Consider the following 16328-nt stretch of genomic DNA (forward strand, 5'->3'; position numbering starts at 1 on the left):
TAAAAAAACTGATACACCCAAAAAAGAGAAAATGAGTAAGTGAATTATATTGTTCAGTAGTGAAAAATTATGTAGCCATTAAATACTATAAAGAAAAATAGTAAAATAACTCCATATTAAGTAGACCTTCAAGCTTGGAGTCCCTAGGTGGCAAAAAAGGGTTAGCAGCTTAGCTACTAATCAAAAGGTTGGCAGCTTGAGTCCACCTAGAGGTGCCTATTCCCAAAAGAGCACAGCCATTGGAAACTCTTTGGAGCACAGTTCTACTCTGAAACGTATGAGGTCACCATGAGTTAGAGTCAACTCAACAGCAGCCAGTTTGGGCTTTTTCGTTTGTTTGTTTTCTCCACTCTTTTATTCCCTTCAGCCTAGAGGGAATACTCCCCCTGCAATGACTGCAGTTGAAAGGTACTATATTGGTTTTCCTGCGGGGGTGGGGAGATTTCGTGTTCTTTTCTTCAGTTCTACTCTGCCTATAGGGTCGCTATGAGTCGGAATCAACTCGACAGCACTGGGTTTCTTCAGATCAGCAGAAATATGCACCAAGGAAACCAAACTACCATATCTGAATTCATCCTCCTGGGACTCTCCAAACATGCTGAACTACAGAAAGTCCTCTTTGTGCTTTTTCTGGGTATGTACCTGGTCACAATGGTTGGGAATGGGCTCATCATCCTGGCCATCAGCTTCGATTCTTACCTTCACACTCCCATGTATCTCTTCCTTGCCAATCTGTCCTTTGCTGATATGTCCTCCATTTCCACCTCAGTCCCCAAAATGCTGATGAATATTCACACCAAGAGTCAATCCATCTCATATGAGAGCTGCATCACACAGATGTACTTTTTCATTGTGTTTGTCATCATTGACAATTTCCTCTTGGGGGTCATGGCCTATGATCGCTTCGTGGCTATCTGCTACCCTCTGAACTACATGACCATCATGCAGCCCAGGATCTGTGCTTTGCTGACGGTCATCCCGTGGGTCCTCAGTAATACTGTTGCCCTGACACATACCCTTCTACTCATTCAATTGATCTTCTGTGACAGCAACATTCTCCCACACTTCCTCTGTGACTTGGACCTTCTGCTCAAACTGTCCTGCTCAGATACAACGGTCAATGAGTTCATGTTGTTTGTCATTGGCTTATCTGTTATCACCCTCCCCTTTGCCCTCATCCTCTTCTCCTACATCCACATCATCAGGGCTGTCCTGAGAATTTCATCCACAGAGGGAAAATGGAAAGCCTTCTCCACCTGTGGCTCTCACTTAATGCTCGTATTACTCTTCTATGGGACCATCATAGGGGTTTACTTCTTCCCTTCATCTACCCACCCTGATGACACAGATAAGATTGGAGCAGTACTATTCACTGTGATGACACCCATGATGAACCCCTTTGTCTACAGCCTGAGGAACAAGGACATGAAAGGTGCCCTCAGAAAGCTTATCAATAGAAAAAGGTTTATCCCTTTGATGCCCTGGGCGTCTGAATTCCTTTTATCCCCATAACCAGATGGACAAATCTAAGAGTTTGTGGCATAGTTGTGATGGTCCAGTTATTGATGAATTCTCAGGTATCTGCCTCCTATTCCAACCTCTGATCATTACGCCTTCCTAATCACATAACCCACTCCGGGTTGTACAACTGGTACTCATTTACTGGTACAGCTTTATCTCAGCCAATATAGGTTACTCCCAATTATGTATTCCTCCAAAACGACTTTTAACAAACAGATAGAGTGCTTAAGCTAAGTCAAAGCCATTTCAGCAGAACTGTCTATATTTTTGGAATCCCTGGGTGGTGAAACTCATAGGGCTGCTATGAGTCAAATCGACGACTATGGGCTTGGGTTTTTTGTTTGGAGGCAGTCCAAACAGTTAAGTGCTTGACTATGAACAAAAAAGTTGGCAGTTCAGACCCACCCAGGGGTGTCTTGGAAGAGAGGTCTGATGATCTGCTTCTGAAAGATTACCTTCCAAAAAACCAAACCCGCTGCCATTAAGTCGATTCTGACCCATAGCAGGCCCATAGGGTTTCCAAGGCTGTAATTCTCTATAGAAGCAGACTGCCACATCTTTCTCCCACGGAGCTGCTGGTGGTTTTGAACTGCTGACCATTCAGTTAGAAGCTGAGCAGTTTAACCACTGCACCACCAGGGCTCCTTTCCAAAAATTTGCACCATTGAAAACCATGTGGAGAAGTTTTACTCTGTAGCACATGGGCTTGCCATGAGTCAGAATAGACTCCTGGCAAGTGTTTTGTTTTGTTTTGTTTTTTGGTCTAAATCGTGGATACAATATACTTATGGTATTTGCCATTGAGTAGATTCCAACTCATAGGGATTCTATAGAACACAGCAAAATCACCCCATAGGGTTTGCAAGTACATAATCTTTACAAAAGCAAATTGCCACATCTTTCTCCCAAGAAGCGCCTGGTGGGTTGAACTGCCAACTTTTCGGTTAGCAGCTGAAGCTCCTTATACACTTATACCCTCCTTGAATTAATTGCAACGGGGATTTGACCAAGGGTCAGATCCTCAAGCTTCCCTAAGGCTGAGAAAAGGCTACAGACAAGATGCTACCCCTTCCATCCAAAGCCTACTCTGGATCTACTGGCCCAGGCTTTCCAGGGAAGGAGTAGGCATCTGTATTTTGAAATCAGTCCTCACTTGACTGAGGTGTGATGAATCACTGAGCTAGATGAGCTCTGAATTCCTTCCCAGCCTCGACTTTGTGAATCTAAAGGCCTCTGGTTGATGGATATGTCTTTCAGAATGTGCCTTAAATATGCTTTCTGGCTACCCAGACGAGGGTTCTTTTGACATGGCAAAGTCCTCCTGTTAATTATTTCCAGCTTTAGAAACAACTATTACTCATCATTGGATAGGATTTGTCCAACAGTTGCCCTACAATATAGAGAAAACATTCAGAGCTAAATCATTTCTTGGTAGTATGTTGTGATCCACTTATGTGTCCTAAGGGAAGTTATTTAAGCACCTAAACTCAATATTCTTCATACATAAAATGGGAATAATAATTCCACCATCCCAAAACTGTTTGGTTAAATGGGCATGTGTCTTAAGCCACCACCATAATATCTAGTGTATAGTAAACACTCACAAAAGCGTTCCTTCTTTTTTTTCAACTGTCACCCTGGCTTCCATTTTCAGTTTACCTGCCCTACCAAAGTAGACTCATTTGTCACCAGCATAAGCTGAATTCCATTTTTCTCCAAACTTAGAACCGTCTGATCTTTTTGAAGAGGAAATATATTATCAGCTGCCTGCCTTTCTCTGTAGTATCTCTTAAAATTACACCTCATTTGAGTTTTCACTAAAATCTGAAATTCATCTGCTTTGACCTGGGTTACCACTTTGGCCTCTTAACAGTCCTCCTTCTTCAAGTATCTCAAAATCTACCCTATTCCACCCACAGCTGTAACACGGAAACTTCCAGAGCTCCGCTTCCTTTATTTCATGTGGAGTAGTAGAAAGAGTCCTAGATTTATAATCCAGACACTTGGGACCTATCCCAAATCTACAGATAACTCACTGTGTGACAAGTCATGTTATTAACCTCAGCTTCTTTTTCTGCAATATAACAACTGGTCTAGTATGAATAAAGCAGACTTCAGAACAGCATTTATCATATAAATGTGTTTATGTTAAACACAGTATGTGGAAAAAGGTACCTGGGAGTAGAGCCCATAACATATTAACTGTGGTTGTGGCAGATTGTTTTCCTGCAACTTCCCCATCAGGAGGTTAAGTCTGTGCCCCTCCCCTTGAGCCTGGAGGACTTTTGGGGACAACGATGCTACTACATGTTTCCAAGACTGTGTTAGAAAAACCAGCACAATTGCCACCCGGCTTGCTCTCTATTGGGACTTGCATCTGGCAGCCCTGAACAACCATGTAAGAAGTCCTACTACCCTGAAGACACTATGCTGGAGAAATCACACTGACAAGACCACATAGAGTTGGACACAGATGCCCAAGGAGCCCCACTGTCCAGCCACAAATCTTTGAGTCTCCCCAATCCAGGCACAGAACATGTGAGTGAGTGAGGCTAGAGATGATCCCAGCCTCACTCTGACCAAGCACATGACCACCCAAGTGAGAATGGCCTAGCTAAGCCCAGTCAACCCCTTGGACTATGAGAGATAACAATAAGTGATTCTCACTGTGTAAGTTCTTATGCTTTAGGATGATTTGTTACTCAGAAATTTTGTCTAGGATCATGGGATAGAGTGATTTTTATTATATCCTGTATAACTTTAATGTTTTACAATGAGCATCTGCCATTTTGGGAGAGGGGTGGAGGAAGCTCTTTTTTTTTTTTTAATTTTAAGAAAAATAAACAATCTGGCCTATTATGCTTAACATGGTGCCCAAATCTTCTTGATGATATTAACATTCCAAAAATAAAATCTAAACCCACTGCCGTCAAGTCAATTCCAACTCAAAGTGTCCCTATAGGCCAGAGTAGAGCTTCCCTATAGGGTTTCCAAGGAGCAGCTTGTGGATTTGAACTGCCGACCTTTTGGTTAGCAGGCTGAACTTTAACCACTGTGCCACCATGGCTCCATATAAACATTAACTGGAGAAAATCTGTAATTCTCCCCCTTTAAGCTGGTTTTGTTCTGGCCCATATTTGATAGGAAAAGAACCATCAGGGTTACCCAGGCCATTTGGTTTAAATTGGTCCCCATCCCCGTGTGACTATCCTGGTCCTCTAACAACTCTGACTCATAGGTTTCCCAGGAGGTTGTCCACACTTAGGTATAGTTCCATCTGCAGGGATTTCATTTGCATTTTTGAAAATTCACATATGCTGTGCTATGGAGAATTCACCATAGGGTACAAGATGGGAAATAGGCACACATTTTTAGAGGTCACTGCAGTAGGCAAGAGATGGTGGTGGCTTAGAAGACAGTGGTGGTTCTGGTGAGGAAATGAGAAAAGGTCAGATTTGAGATTTAACTTGAAAGTAGAGCCTAGAACAACGTTTGCTAATATGGTGTGTGAGGGAAAAAGAGGAGTGGGTAAATGGTGGTGCCATTTGCTGCAACAAATAATGTTGGTGGGGAGCAGGTTTGAGAGGAGGGAAAACAAGAGCTCTACTTGGGGTGTGTGAAGTTTGAGCTGTCTGTGATAAAACGAAGCAGAGTTGGAGCATAGGCCGTTGGGCATATAAGTCTGAGAATCAAGAGTGAAGGTGGGGCAGGAGATATAAATCCTGGAGTCATTATATGTTACTATTAAATACACAGTAGTTAGAGTCAGGGGAATGGATAAAATTACCTAAAGAGTGACTACAGAGAGAGAAGAAAGCCTATGGCAAAGCCCTGGGAGACTTTGACATGGAGAAATAATGAACTAGCAAAGGAAACTGAGGAGGAGCAGCCAGGGAGGTAGGAGGAGGACTAGTGGGGACTGGTGTCCAGGAAGACAAGAGAAGAAAGTGAAAATTCTTCCAGGAAAAAGGAGGAATCAATGTTTCAAACACCACGGGAACCAAGACATTATACCTGAAATCACACCTTCTGATCCACTCTCTTTAACTCGTGCCGCTGTCATCTCTAGGAATCTTTCAGCATGTCCTATACCCTCAGAGTTGAAATAAAATTGAAACTGCCTGCTTCAGAACAGATTTCTCAGGATATGAAAACACCTCAAATTTCTTCTTTTGCCTTCTTCTTCCCTCTGTATGCCTTGCTCTCTCTCGTCTCCTTTTAACAGAGGATTTTTGGTGACTCAGGACTAACCCCTTTTAAAATTGGTATATGGTTTTAGGCAATAACATCTGTGACCTTTTTAACCATCCAAGAATGTTCAGAAACATCTACTGGGATGATAACAATAATAATAATCCATGGCCAAAGTGTGGCTTATCCTAGAAATACAAGGATAGTTGAACACTCAAAAAGCAACGATGTAATTCACCATGTTATCAACCTAAAACTTATATAGTCCTCTAAATAGATGCAAAAAAACCATATATTCCTGATAAAAACTCTCACCAAAGTAGGAATCAACCTATTGAAGGACATCTATGAAAATCCTACATAATTAATTGCAAAAGACTGAATGCTTTCCCCTAAGAACAAGAACCAAACAAGGATTTACATTCTTATCACTTCTACTCAACATTATACTGGAGGTTTTAGCCAGTGCGATAAGGCAAGAAAAAGAAAGTTACCCAGATAGGAAAAGGAAACATAAAATGTTTTTTATTCATACACAACATGATCATCTTTATAAAAAATTTAATGGAATCTATTTAAAAAGCTTCTAGAATTAATAAGTAAAAAAAAAAAAAATTTTAAGCTTGCAGGGTATAAGATCAATATTGAAATAATCAATTTTATTGCTTTATACAAGCAAGGAACAATTGAAAATGATTTTTCTTAAATACCATTACAATAGCATCAAAAATTATGGAATACTTAGGGGGAAAATCTGACAAATGTCTGTACACTGAAAAGTATAAAACATTGAAGAACATCTCACATCATCAATGAACCTTAAGGACATTATGCTGAGTGAAATAAGTCAGTCACAAAAGGACAAATATTACATGAGGCTACTATTATAAAAAGTTAAGGAAAGGTTTACACAAAGAAAGATAGTTTGATGGTTACTAGGGATGCGAGGGGGAGAGATCAAAAATCACTAACTAAATAGTAGACACCTATTAACTTTGATGAAGGGAAAGACAATACACAATATGAGGGAAGTCAACACAACATGACCAAGGCAAAGGAAGACACTGACAGGTACACAAGAGTAATAGGTAGCCATGGTAAACACTATTACTTACACGATCCTGGAACAGTAAGAACACACAATTATTTATGAGTAAATACATAGGCAGGTATGTAAGCTGAGCAGGTGTGGGATGGTCTATGGGAGCATACCCACAAACATATAGGATTGACAGTGGACATTTCTACATACATATTTTTATAGGTTGTTGTTATTGTTAGGTGCTGTCAAGTCAGTTCCAACTCATAGAGACCCAATGTATAACAGAAGGAAACACTGCCCAGTCCTGCACCATCCTGACAATCATTGTTATGCTTGAGCCCATTGTTGCAGCCACTGTGTCAATCCACCTCATTGAGGATCTTCCTCTTTTTCACTGACCCTCTACTTTACCAAGCATGATGCCCTTCTCCAGGCACTAATCTCTCTGATAACATGTTCAAAGTATGAAAACATATGGAGCACAGTTCTACTCTGACACACATAGGGGTGTCATGAGTCAGAATCAACTGGATGGCAATTGTTTACTACATATACCATCTCCTAGAGAGAACAATGGAATAATCTAAGGAAACCTAGTTAAGGTGCCAGCTAGGGACAACACCTTATAGATTGCAGCACTATCCTCAAGGATTAAGTATATTCCTTAAACTGTCTTCTGATAAGCACTATGATATCCTTTATAGTTAAAACGTGCTGATATAAGAACCAATAGGTGATAGTGATAGTGGCCATTCTCACTCTTACACCCAATGACCAATTTGTGCAATTGGGTTTCCTATTCACGAAAACATGAACCTTTCAAACACTGGTATAAAGACTGTAATGAGTAATTACAACCACCACATCCCAGCAAGATCAGGGCAGCTAAGAATTCATATCCGTCAAAGGAAAAGATTCGGTAATTGGCTCTGCACTGATTGCTGTGAACAATGACTCTTGCGTAATACATTTCATTGTGTTACTTTGTATCTACCCTAGCCTCAGTATCCTCTTTTGTCCTCCACTTCACTTCCCTGGACTTTTACCTTCCAAATAAAGTGTAATGACTCAAATTCTTGACTTAAGCAATGCTTTATAGAAGACTCTGCTAATGTAGTAGTTCTAAGCGGAAACTCATAAATATGCCTCATGGATAAGTTGCAGAAACAAAGACTCTGGTCCCACCCACATTTCCTCACTAGCTGTGACAAATATAGGTAGACAGATAAATTAATAGGTAGGTAAATAGGTAGGCAGATAGGCACGTGGGTAGGTGATGAATGGATAGACGGTGGACGGACAGACGGATGGATGGACTGACAGATGATAGATTAGATAGATAGATGATAGATGATGGTAGATAGATTAGATAGATAGATGATGGATATATCGATGATAGATAGATATATAGATTATAGATAGATAGACAGACAGACAGATAGATAGATAGATGATAGATTAGATAGACAGATAGAGGATAGATAGGTGATAGATAGACAGACAGACAGATAGATAGATAGATTAGACAGACAGACAGACAGACAGATCGATAGAAAGACACATAGGTATCTGGCTATATACAAAGATAGATAAGGTAGATACATAGACTATATATATATAGATATGTCTATTATATAGGCAGACATGATAGATAATAGAATGACTTACCTTTTCTTTATTCTCCATTATCCCATTATTTAAATATTAGTTTAATTATTTAAATTAGTTTTTATTTTATATTATTGAAATCATGAATAACTACACAGTTAATCCACAAGTTGAGTTGTTTCCTGTTGGGAGGGGGAGGCAGTGAGTGTTCTTGGTTTGTGTCACAAATGAAAAAACCAGTTGCCATCTTGTTGATTCCTACTCATGGTGAGCTCATATATTTCAGAGTAGAACTACACTCCACAGAGTTTTCAATGGCTATGGCCTTTTGGAAGTAGATTGCCAGGTCTTTCTTCCAAAGCACCTGAGTGGATTCAAACCACCAATCTTCCAGTTAGTAGCTGAGCACTTAACTATTTGCACCACCCAGGGACTCCATATGACAAGAAGCTGTACTATATTATGAGGCACATGCAAGCATTGGAAGAAGAGATGTATTAATTTGGGCTATGTCTCCGGCTGTGCATCCTCCCTTGCTCCTTCCTGTTCATTTAGTATTCCTAGTGTATCTGTGAACATGCCAATGTAATTTCAAAATGTTTTCCATATCAGTAAGTCAGAGGCTGTTTCTTTAGCTTGCAACTAAGATCCCTGAATATAGAATCAATAAAAAAAAAAAAAAACCTGATACTGTCAAGTCCGACTCATAGAGTCCCCATAGTATAGAGTAGAATCATCCCATAAGGTCTCCAAGGCTGTAATCTTATGGAAGCAGACTGCCACATCTTTCTGCCACGGAGCAGATGGCCGATTTGAATTGTAGACCTTGTAGACCTTCCAGTTAGCAGTTGAGCACTTAACCACTGTGTCACCAGGGCTTCTTTTGAATCAGTAGGTCTCCAGATTTTATTCTACTGCTGACACTTATTCAAGAGATGCAGAAAGCCACCGCCTATTCCTTTCCACAGTGTCTGGAATCATAATCCCTGGTGGAGGAATTCAACTCTAATCTCTAGATCTTCCTCCCCTACAGGAAAGAGCCCTGGTGGCACAGTGGCTTAGCGCTCAGCTGCTAAACAGAAGTTCAAAGATCCAAACCCAACAACTGCTCCACAGGAGAAAGATATGGTAATAGCCCCCATAAAGATTATACTCTTGGAAACGCTATGGGACAGTTAACTCTATCACACATCATATGGTCGCCATGAGCTGGAATCAATGGCAATGGGATTTTAACGGGTTTCCCCTACTAGGCATTTGAGAGGAAACAGAATGAACTCCCAAAATGCTTATCATCTCTCTTAGTTATCTAGTGCTGCTATAAAAGAAATACCACAAGTGGATGGCTTTAACAACAGAAGTTTATATCTCACAGTCTAGGAGTCCAAATTCAGGGCACCAGCTCCAAGAGAAGGCTTTCTATCTCTGTCAGCTCTGGAGGAAGGTCCTTGTCATCAGTCTTCCCCTGGTGTAGGAGCTTCTCATTCCAGGGACCAGGGACCTGTGGACACACTCTGCTCCTGGCACTACTTTCTTGGTGTTATGAGGTCCCCTGTCTCTCTACTCAATTCTTTCTTTTATAACTCAAAAGTGATTGACTCAAGATACAACCTAGTCGTGTAGACTGAGTCCTGCCTCATTAACATAATGCCTCTAATTCTGTGTCATTAACATCATAGAGGTAGGATTTACCACACATAGCATAATCACATCGGGTCACAAAATGGTGGACAACCACACAATACTGAGAATCATGGCCTAGCCAAGTTAACACACATTTTGAAGGGGACACAATTCAATCCATAACACCATCTCACTAGGAACATAAGACACACACTGCAAACCATTCACTTGCTATGAAGAGAAATAAGCAACTTAATTACGAATAGGAAATCACAAGTAGAAACAGCAACTGAAGATTAAAAAACAAACAAACAAAGCAGAGCTGCCTATCTATTCCCCATTTACCTCATCAGAATGAGAATCTGAAAATTACTGCATTTCTTGAGGAAAACGGTTCAGGGATATTCTCCCAAGGGATTCAAAAGGAACTAAAAATCCCTTGTGAGCCCAACGTCATGAATCTACTAACTCTGATACCTGGGACAGAAAATCCAGTTCCGAAAAATACACAAGAGTGGCTCTCCATTTCTACCTACTACCTTGTTAGGTACAGGAAAAGCTACTGGGTCTAGATTCCGCTAACTTTCTGCGATTTTTCCATCATTCAAAGGTAAGTCTTTTCAGACTTTATCTCTGCTCCAAAGCAGATATACAATGCCTCAGAAACTCAGAACGATGTATGTAGGACTGCTGGTGTTTGAGAGACACGGGTCAGGAAAATAAGAAGAGAGATTCTCACTCAAAACTACAGCTCCCCTTTCGAGTCAAGCACAGACCAGTCCAGGGCTTGGTGATTATGGGACCCTCAAAAGCCAGTCAGTGTCTTCCCCTGAGGTTTAGATGTGGACACCTGACAGTTCTTGACCTTGTTTTAGTTTTGCCCTGGGTTCCCCCTTCTGCATACATTTCTCCTCTGATCCATAAACCAAACTTCTCAGGACCAACAAGACCTCAGAGCTTCTGCTCCAGTCTCCAGTGCCCTTCAAATTTCTAAAAGGTTGCCTTTTTTTTTTTTTTCTGGCCTCTTCATGGAAAGAAAAGCAATTTGCGGACTTGGGTATCTTTAAATTTTGAGAGAAAAGTGATTTTGGAGAAAGGCAGAGAGAAAAAAATGACAGGGGAACTATACTAAGAGAATAGAAAGACAGGGATCAGTACCTCCTGGCCCTCATGCAAATATTCCTTCCAATAAGAATCAAGGAGATGGGTACTCAGTCCACTCTCCTTCCCTGCTCCTAGGTGACACCTTGGTAAGTCCCTATACCTTTCTGGTCACCTTTAGTTCTAAAAGTAAGTTTTACTTTGGTACTGAACACCCACTTTCAAGTATTGAAAGGTCCAGCCCAGCCCCACTTAAAACTTCAAGTTCACACAATTCCAATCCTATATCCTCCCTCCCTAGTTCAGGTCTGACACACAGCTTGGAGATCTGTTATGGGAAGGGAGGGATATCTTTTCTTCCTCTCTTCTTTAACCCCCCTCACATCTTTCAGTTTTATGAGGTCAGGGAGGAAGGATGGGAATTAGAAAAAGGGCAAAATCTTGAGGTCTGTTGCCATGTAATACTAGCAGTTGGTGCCCTATGTATGGCAATGTGTTGACTCATGAGATGATTCTCAGACTTTTCCAAGGTCCTCTTTCAGATACTATTCCGTTATGCAGTTCCTGGACAAGACCAATAAATTTACTCCATGATTTCATTATGACCTCTCTTTCATAAGACACTCACCAATATGGCCTCTCACTGCTATAGCAGGCTACTCCAACAGGCTACCTTCTCGCCTGGAGTCCCAACAAGTTGACTCGAGCTCAACATCTTCTTGCAGCATGCACTTGGCCTGTAGGAAACTTGCATAATTTTACGATGCCACGGGTGTACATGCAGGCATGTTCTACTACCTTCCAACCTTTCCACCATCCCACCATATTGAGCTGATTCAGTGAGCCTTCTACCTTAAAAGTGAGAGACAAACACAAGTGTCTCTTCATATGTGTCCCCTAAACTTTTTCAGCTAACCTACTATCTAGCCATAAATGAAGTTAAATTCTGGTCTCTACTTTTTGTATTAATTCTCCAAGACTAGTTCTTCTGGAGGACTTCTAACTTGGGTGAGAAGGAACACCTGTCCCCCAGTATATTCTCATAAGGATACCTAATCTTCAGTTGTTCCCACAAACTCTTCACTTTAATGACCGTTCATGCTTCAATTTTCTTAGTTTGAAGGATGAAGGTGAATGATGGGGAAGGTCTCAGAACTAGTTTGTTCATTTTAAAGTAATTCCTGCAGGGATATCTAACATCTTTTGTATACAGAGGGGTGCATCCCACCCATTGTCCTTAATTTGGGAGATTTAACTACATTCTGAGCCAAATGGAAAAATTACATGCAGCATTCTGTTGGAATTTAAAACAGTTTTTTAAGAATTATCTATTGTGTTTCTGTCTTTCCTTTCTAAGGCATTTCCTGTGTCTCCACACTACAGAAATAATTACATATTCTAACTAGACAATGGATAACTGGCAGCTTTGGTGAGGGGAAAGACAGTACACAATACTGGGGAAGCCAGCACAACTTGACCAAGAAAAGGTCATTGAAGCTTCATAGACACATTCAAAATCCCTGAGGAATCGAATTACTGGGCTGATGGCTGGGGACTACGGTCTCAGGAAACATCTAGCTCAATTGGCATAACATAGTTTATAGAGAAATGTTCTATATCCTACTTTGGTGAGTAGCATCTGGGGTCTTGAAAGCTTCCAATTGGCCATCTAAGATATTCCACAGGTCCCGCCCAATCTAGAGCAAGGGAGAATGAAAAAAACCAAAGACACAAGAGAAAGATTAGGTCAAAATATTATGAATCACAAGTACTACAGTCTCTGCCAGACTGAGTGTAGCACAACTGGACGGTGCCCAGCTACCACACCCACTGCTCTGAGAGGGATCGCAATAGGGGGGTCCCGGACAGAGCTGGAAAAAATGTAGAAAAAAATTCTAACTCACAATAAAAGACCAGACTTACTGGTCTGCGACAGACTGGAGAAACTCAGAAGTATGGCCCCCAGAAACCCTTTTAACTCAGTACTGAGGTCACTCCTGAGGTTCATCCTTCAGCCAAGGATTAGACAGGCCATAAAACAAGCAGTAATACACATAGCTCCACCATTTCTAGGAGACTAAATAGGCACACCAGCCCAGGGGCAAGGACAAGAAGGCAGGAGGGGACAGTTAAGTTCGATAAATGGAAATTGAGGGTCCTAGGTAGAGAAGGGGAGAACGTTGACATGTCATGGGGTTGGCAACAATACGTGAAAACAACATGTGTGTTAATTGTTTAATGAGAAAATAACGTGGTCTGTAAAACTTCATCTAAGCACAAAAAAAAAAAATTAGGAAGTTGCGTTTAAAAAAAAACTGATATATCCAAAAAAGAGAAAATGAGTAAGTGAATTATATTGTTCAGTAGCAAAAAATTATGCAGCCATTAAACATTATGTTATAAAGAAAAAAAGTGAAATAACTCCATATTAAGTAGACCTTCACCCTTGGAGTCCCTAGGTGGCAAAAACAGTTAGACACTTAGCTACTAATCAAAAGGTTGGCAGCTTGAGTCCACCTAGAGGTGCCTATTCCCAAAAGAGCACAGCCATTGGAAACTCTTTGGAGCACAGTTCTACTCTGAAGCATATGAGGTCACCATGAGTTAGAATCAACTCAACAGCAACCAGTTGGGGCTTTTTTGTTTGTTTGTTTTCTCTACTCTTTTTTTCCTTTCAGCCTAAAGGGAATACTCCCCCTGCAATGACTGCAGTTGAAAGGTACTATATTGCTTTTCCTGTGGGGGTGGCGGGATTTTGTGTTCTTTTCTTCAGATCAGCAGAAATATGCACCAAGGAAACCAAACTACCATCTCTGAATTCATTCTCCTGGGACTCTCCAAATATGCTGAACAACAGAAAGTCCTCTTTGTGCTTTTTCTGGGTATGTACCTGATCACAATGGTTGGGAATGGGCTCATTATCCTGGCCATCAGCTTGGATTCTTACCTTCACACCCCTATGTATCTCTTCCTTGCCAATCTATCCATTGCTGATATAGCCTCCATTTCCACCTCAGTCCCCAAAATGCTGATGAATATTCACACCAAGAGTCAATCCATCTCATATGAGAGCTGCATCACACAGATGTACTTTTTCATTGTGTTTGTTGTCATTGACAATTTCCTTTTGGGGGTCATGGCCTATGACCGCTTCTTGGCTATCTGCCGCCCTCTGAACTATACAACCATCATGCAGCCCAAGATCTGTGCTTTGCTGACAGTCATCCCGTGGGTCCTCAGTAATATTGTTGCCCTGACACACACCCTTCTACTCATTCAATTGATCTTCTGTGACAGCAACATTCTCCCACACTTCCTCTGTGACCTGGCCCCACTGCTGAAACTGTCCTGCTCAGATACAATGGTCAATGAGCTCGTGTTGTTTGTCATTGGTTTATCTGTTATCACCTTCCCCTTTGCCCTCATCCTCTTCTCCTACATCCACATCATCAGGGCTGTCCTGAGAATTTCATCCAGAGAGGGAAAATGGAAAGCCTTCTCCACCTGTGGCTCTCACTTAACACTCGTATCACTGTTCTATGGGTCCCTCATAGGGGTTTACTTCTTCCCTTCATCTACCCACCCTGATGACACAGATAAGATTGGAGCAGTACTATTCACTGTGGTGACACCCATGATGAATCCCTTCATCTACAGCCTAAGGAACAAGGACATGAAAGGTGCCCTCAGAAAGCTTATCAATAGAAAAAGGTTTATCCCTTCGATGCCCTGGGCGTCTGAATTCCTTTTATCTCCATAACCAGATGGACAATTCTGCCCAGAGTTTGTGGCATAGTTGTGATGGTCCAGCTATTGATGAATTCTCAGGTCTCTGCCTCCTATTCCAACCTCTGATCATTATGCCTTCCTAATGACAGCACTGGGTTTTTTGGGTTTTTTTTAAATTACATAACCCACTCCGGGTTGTACAACTCGTACCCATTTACTGGTACAGCTTTATCTCAGCAAATATAGGTTACTTCCCAATTATATATTCTTCCAAAATGACTTTTAACAAACAGATAGAGTGCTTAAGTTGAGTCACCGCCATTTCAGCAGAACTGTCTATATTTTTGGAGTCCCTGGGTGGTGAAACTCATAGGGCTGCTATGAGTCAAATCGACAGCTATGGGCTTGGGTTTTTGGTTTGGGGGCAGTCCAAACAGTTAAGTGCTTGACTATGAACAAAAAAGTTGGCAGTTCAGACCCACCCAGGGGTGTCTTGGAAGAGAGGTCTGATGATCTGCTTCTGAAAGATTACCTTCCAAAAAACCAAACCCGCTGCCATTAAGTTGATTCTGACTCGTAGCAGCCCCTTAGGGTTTCCAAGGCTGTAATTCTCTATAGAAGCAGACTGCCACATCTTTATTCCACGGAGCTGCTGGTGGTTTTGAACTGCTGACCATTCAGTTAGAAGCTGAGCAGCTTAACCACTGCACCACCAGGGCTCCTTTCCAAAAATTTGCACCATTGAAAACCATGTGGAGAAGTTTTACTCTGTAGCACATGGGCTTGCCATGAGTCAGAATAGACTCCTGGCAAGTGTTTTGTTTTGTTTTGTTTTTTGGTCTAAATCGTGGATACAATATACTTATGGTATTTGCCATTGAGTAGATTCCAACTCATAGGGATTCTATAGAACACAGCAAAATCACCCCATAGGGTTTGCAAGTACATAATCTTTACAAAAGCAAATTGCCACATCTTTCTCCCAAGAAGCGCCTGGTGGGTTGAACTGCCAACTTTTCAGTTAGCAGCTGAAGCTCCTTATACACTTATACCCTCCTTGAATTAATTGCAACGGGGATTTGACCAAGGGTCAGATCCTCAAGCTTCCCTAAGGCTGAGAAAAGGCTACAGACAAGATGCTACCCCTTCCTTCCAAAGCCTACTCTGGATCTACTGGCCCAGGCTTTCCAGGGAAGGAGTAGGCATCTGTATTTTGAAATCAGTCCTCACTTGACTGAGGTGTGATGAATCACTGAGCTAGATGAGCTCTGAATTCCTTCCCAGCCTCGACTTTGTGAATCTAAAGGCCTCTGGTTAATGGATATGTCTTTCAGAATGTGCCTTAAATATGCTTTCTGGCTACCCAGAAAAGGGTTCTTTTGACATGGCAAAATCCTCCTGTTAATTATTTCCAGCTTTAAAAACAACTATTACTCATCATTGGATAGGATTTGTCCAACAGTTGCCCTACAGTATAGAGAAAACATTCGGCGCTAAATCATTTCTTGGTAGT

General features: G+C 41.4%; 2 protein-coding genes across 2 annotated transcripts; both read left to right on the plus strand.

Moving 5' to 3' along the window:
- The first annotated feature begins 289 nt into the window (after positions 1–289).
- On the plus strand, positions 290–1512 carry LOC100674886 (olfactory receptor 1S1-like). The gene has a single exon (XM_010602745.3). The coding sequence runs from the start codon at positions 487–489 to the stop codon at positions 1510–1512; it is 1026 nt and encodes a 341-aa protein (XP_010601047.2). The 5' UTR covers positions 290–486.
- Positions 1513–13744: 12232 nt separating this feature from the next.
- LOC100658911 (olfactory receptor 1S1-like) lies at positions 13745–14891 on the plus strand. Its single transcript, XM_010600925.3, has one exon. The coding sequence runs from the start codon at positions 13872–13874 to the stop codon at positions 14844–14846; it is 975 nt and encodes a 324-aa protein (XP_010599227.2). The 5' UTR covers positions 13745–13871; the 3' UTR covers positions 14847–14891.
- The last annotated feature ends 1437 nt before the right edge of the window (positions 14892–16328 follow it).

The sequence above is a fragment of the Loxodonta africana genome, chromosome 7 (assembly GCF_030014295.1).
Source record: "Loxodonta africana isolate mLoxAfr1 chromosome 7, mLoxAfr1.hap2, whole genome shotgun sequence".
Taxonomy (NCBI): Eukaryota; Metazoa; Chordata; class Mammalia; order Proboscidea; family Elephantidae; genus Loxodonta; species Loxodonta africana.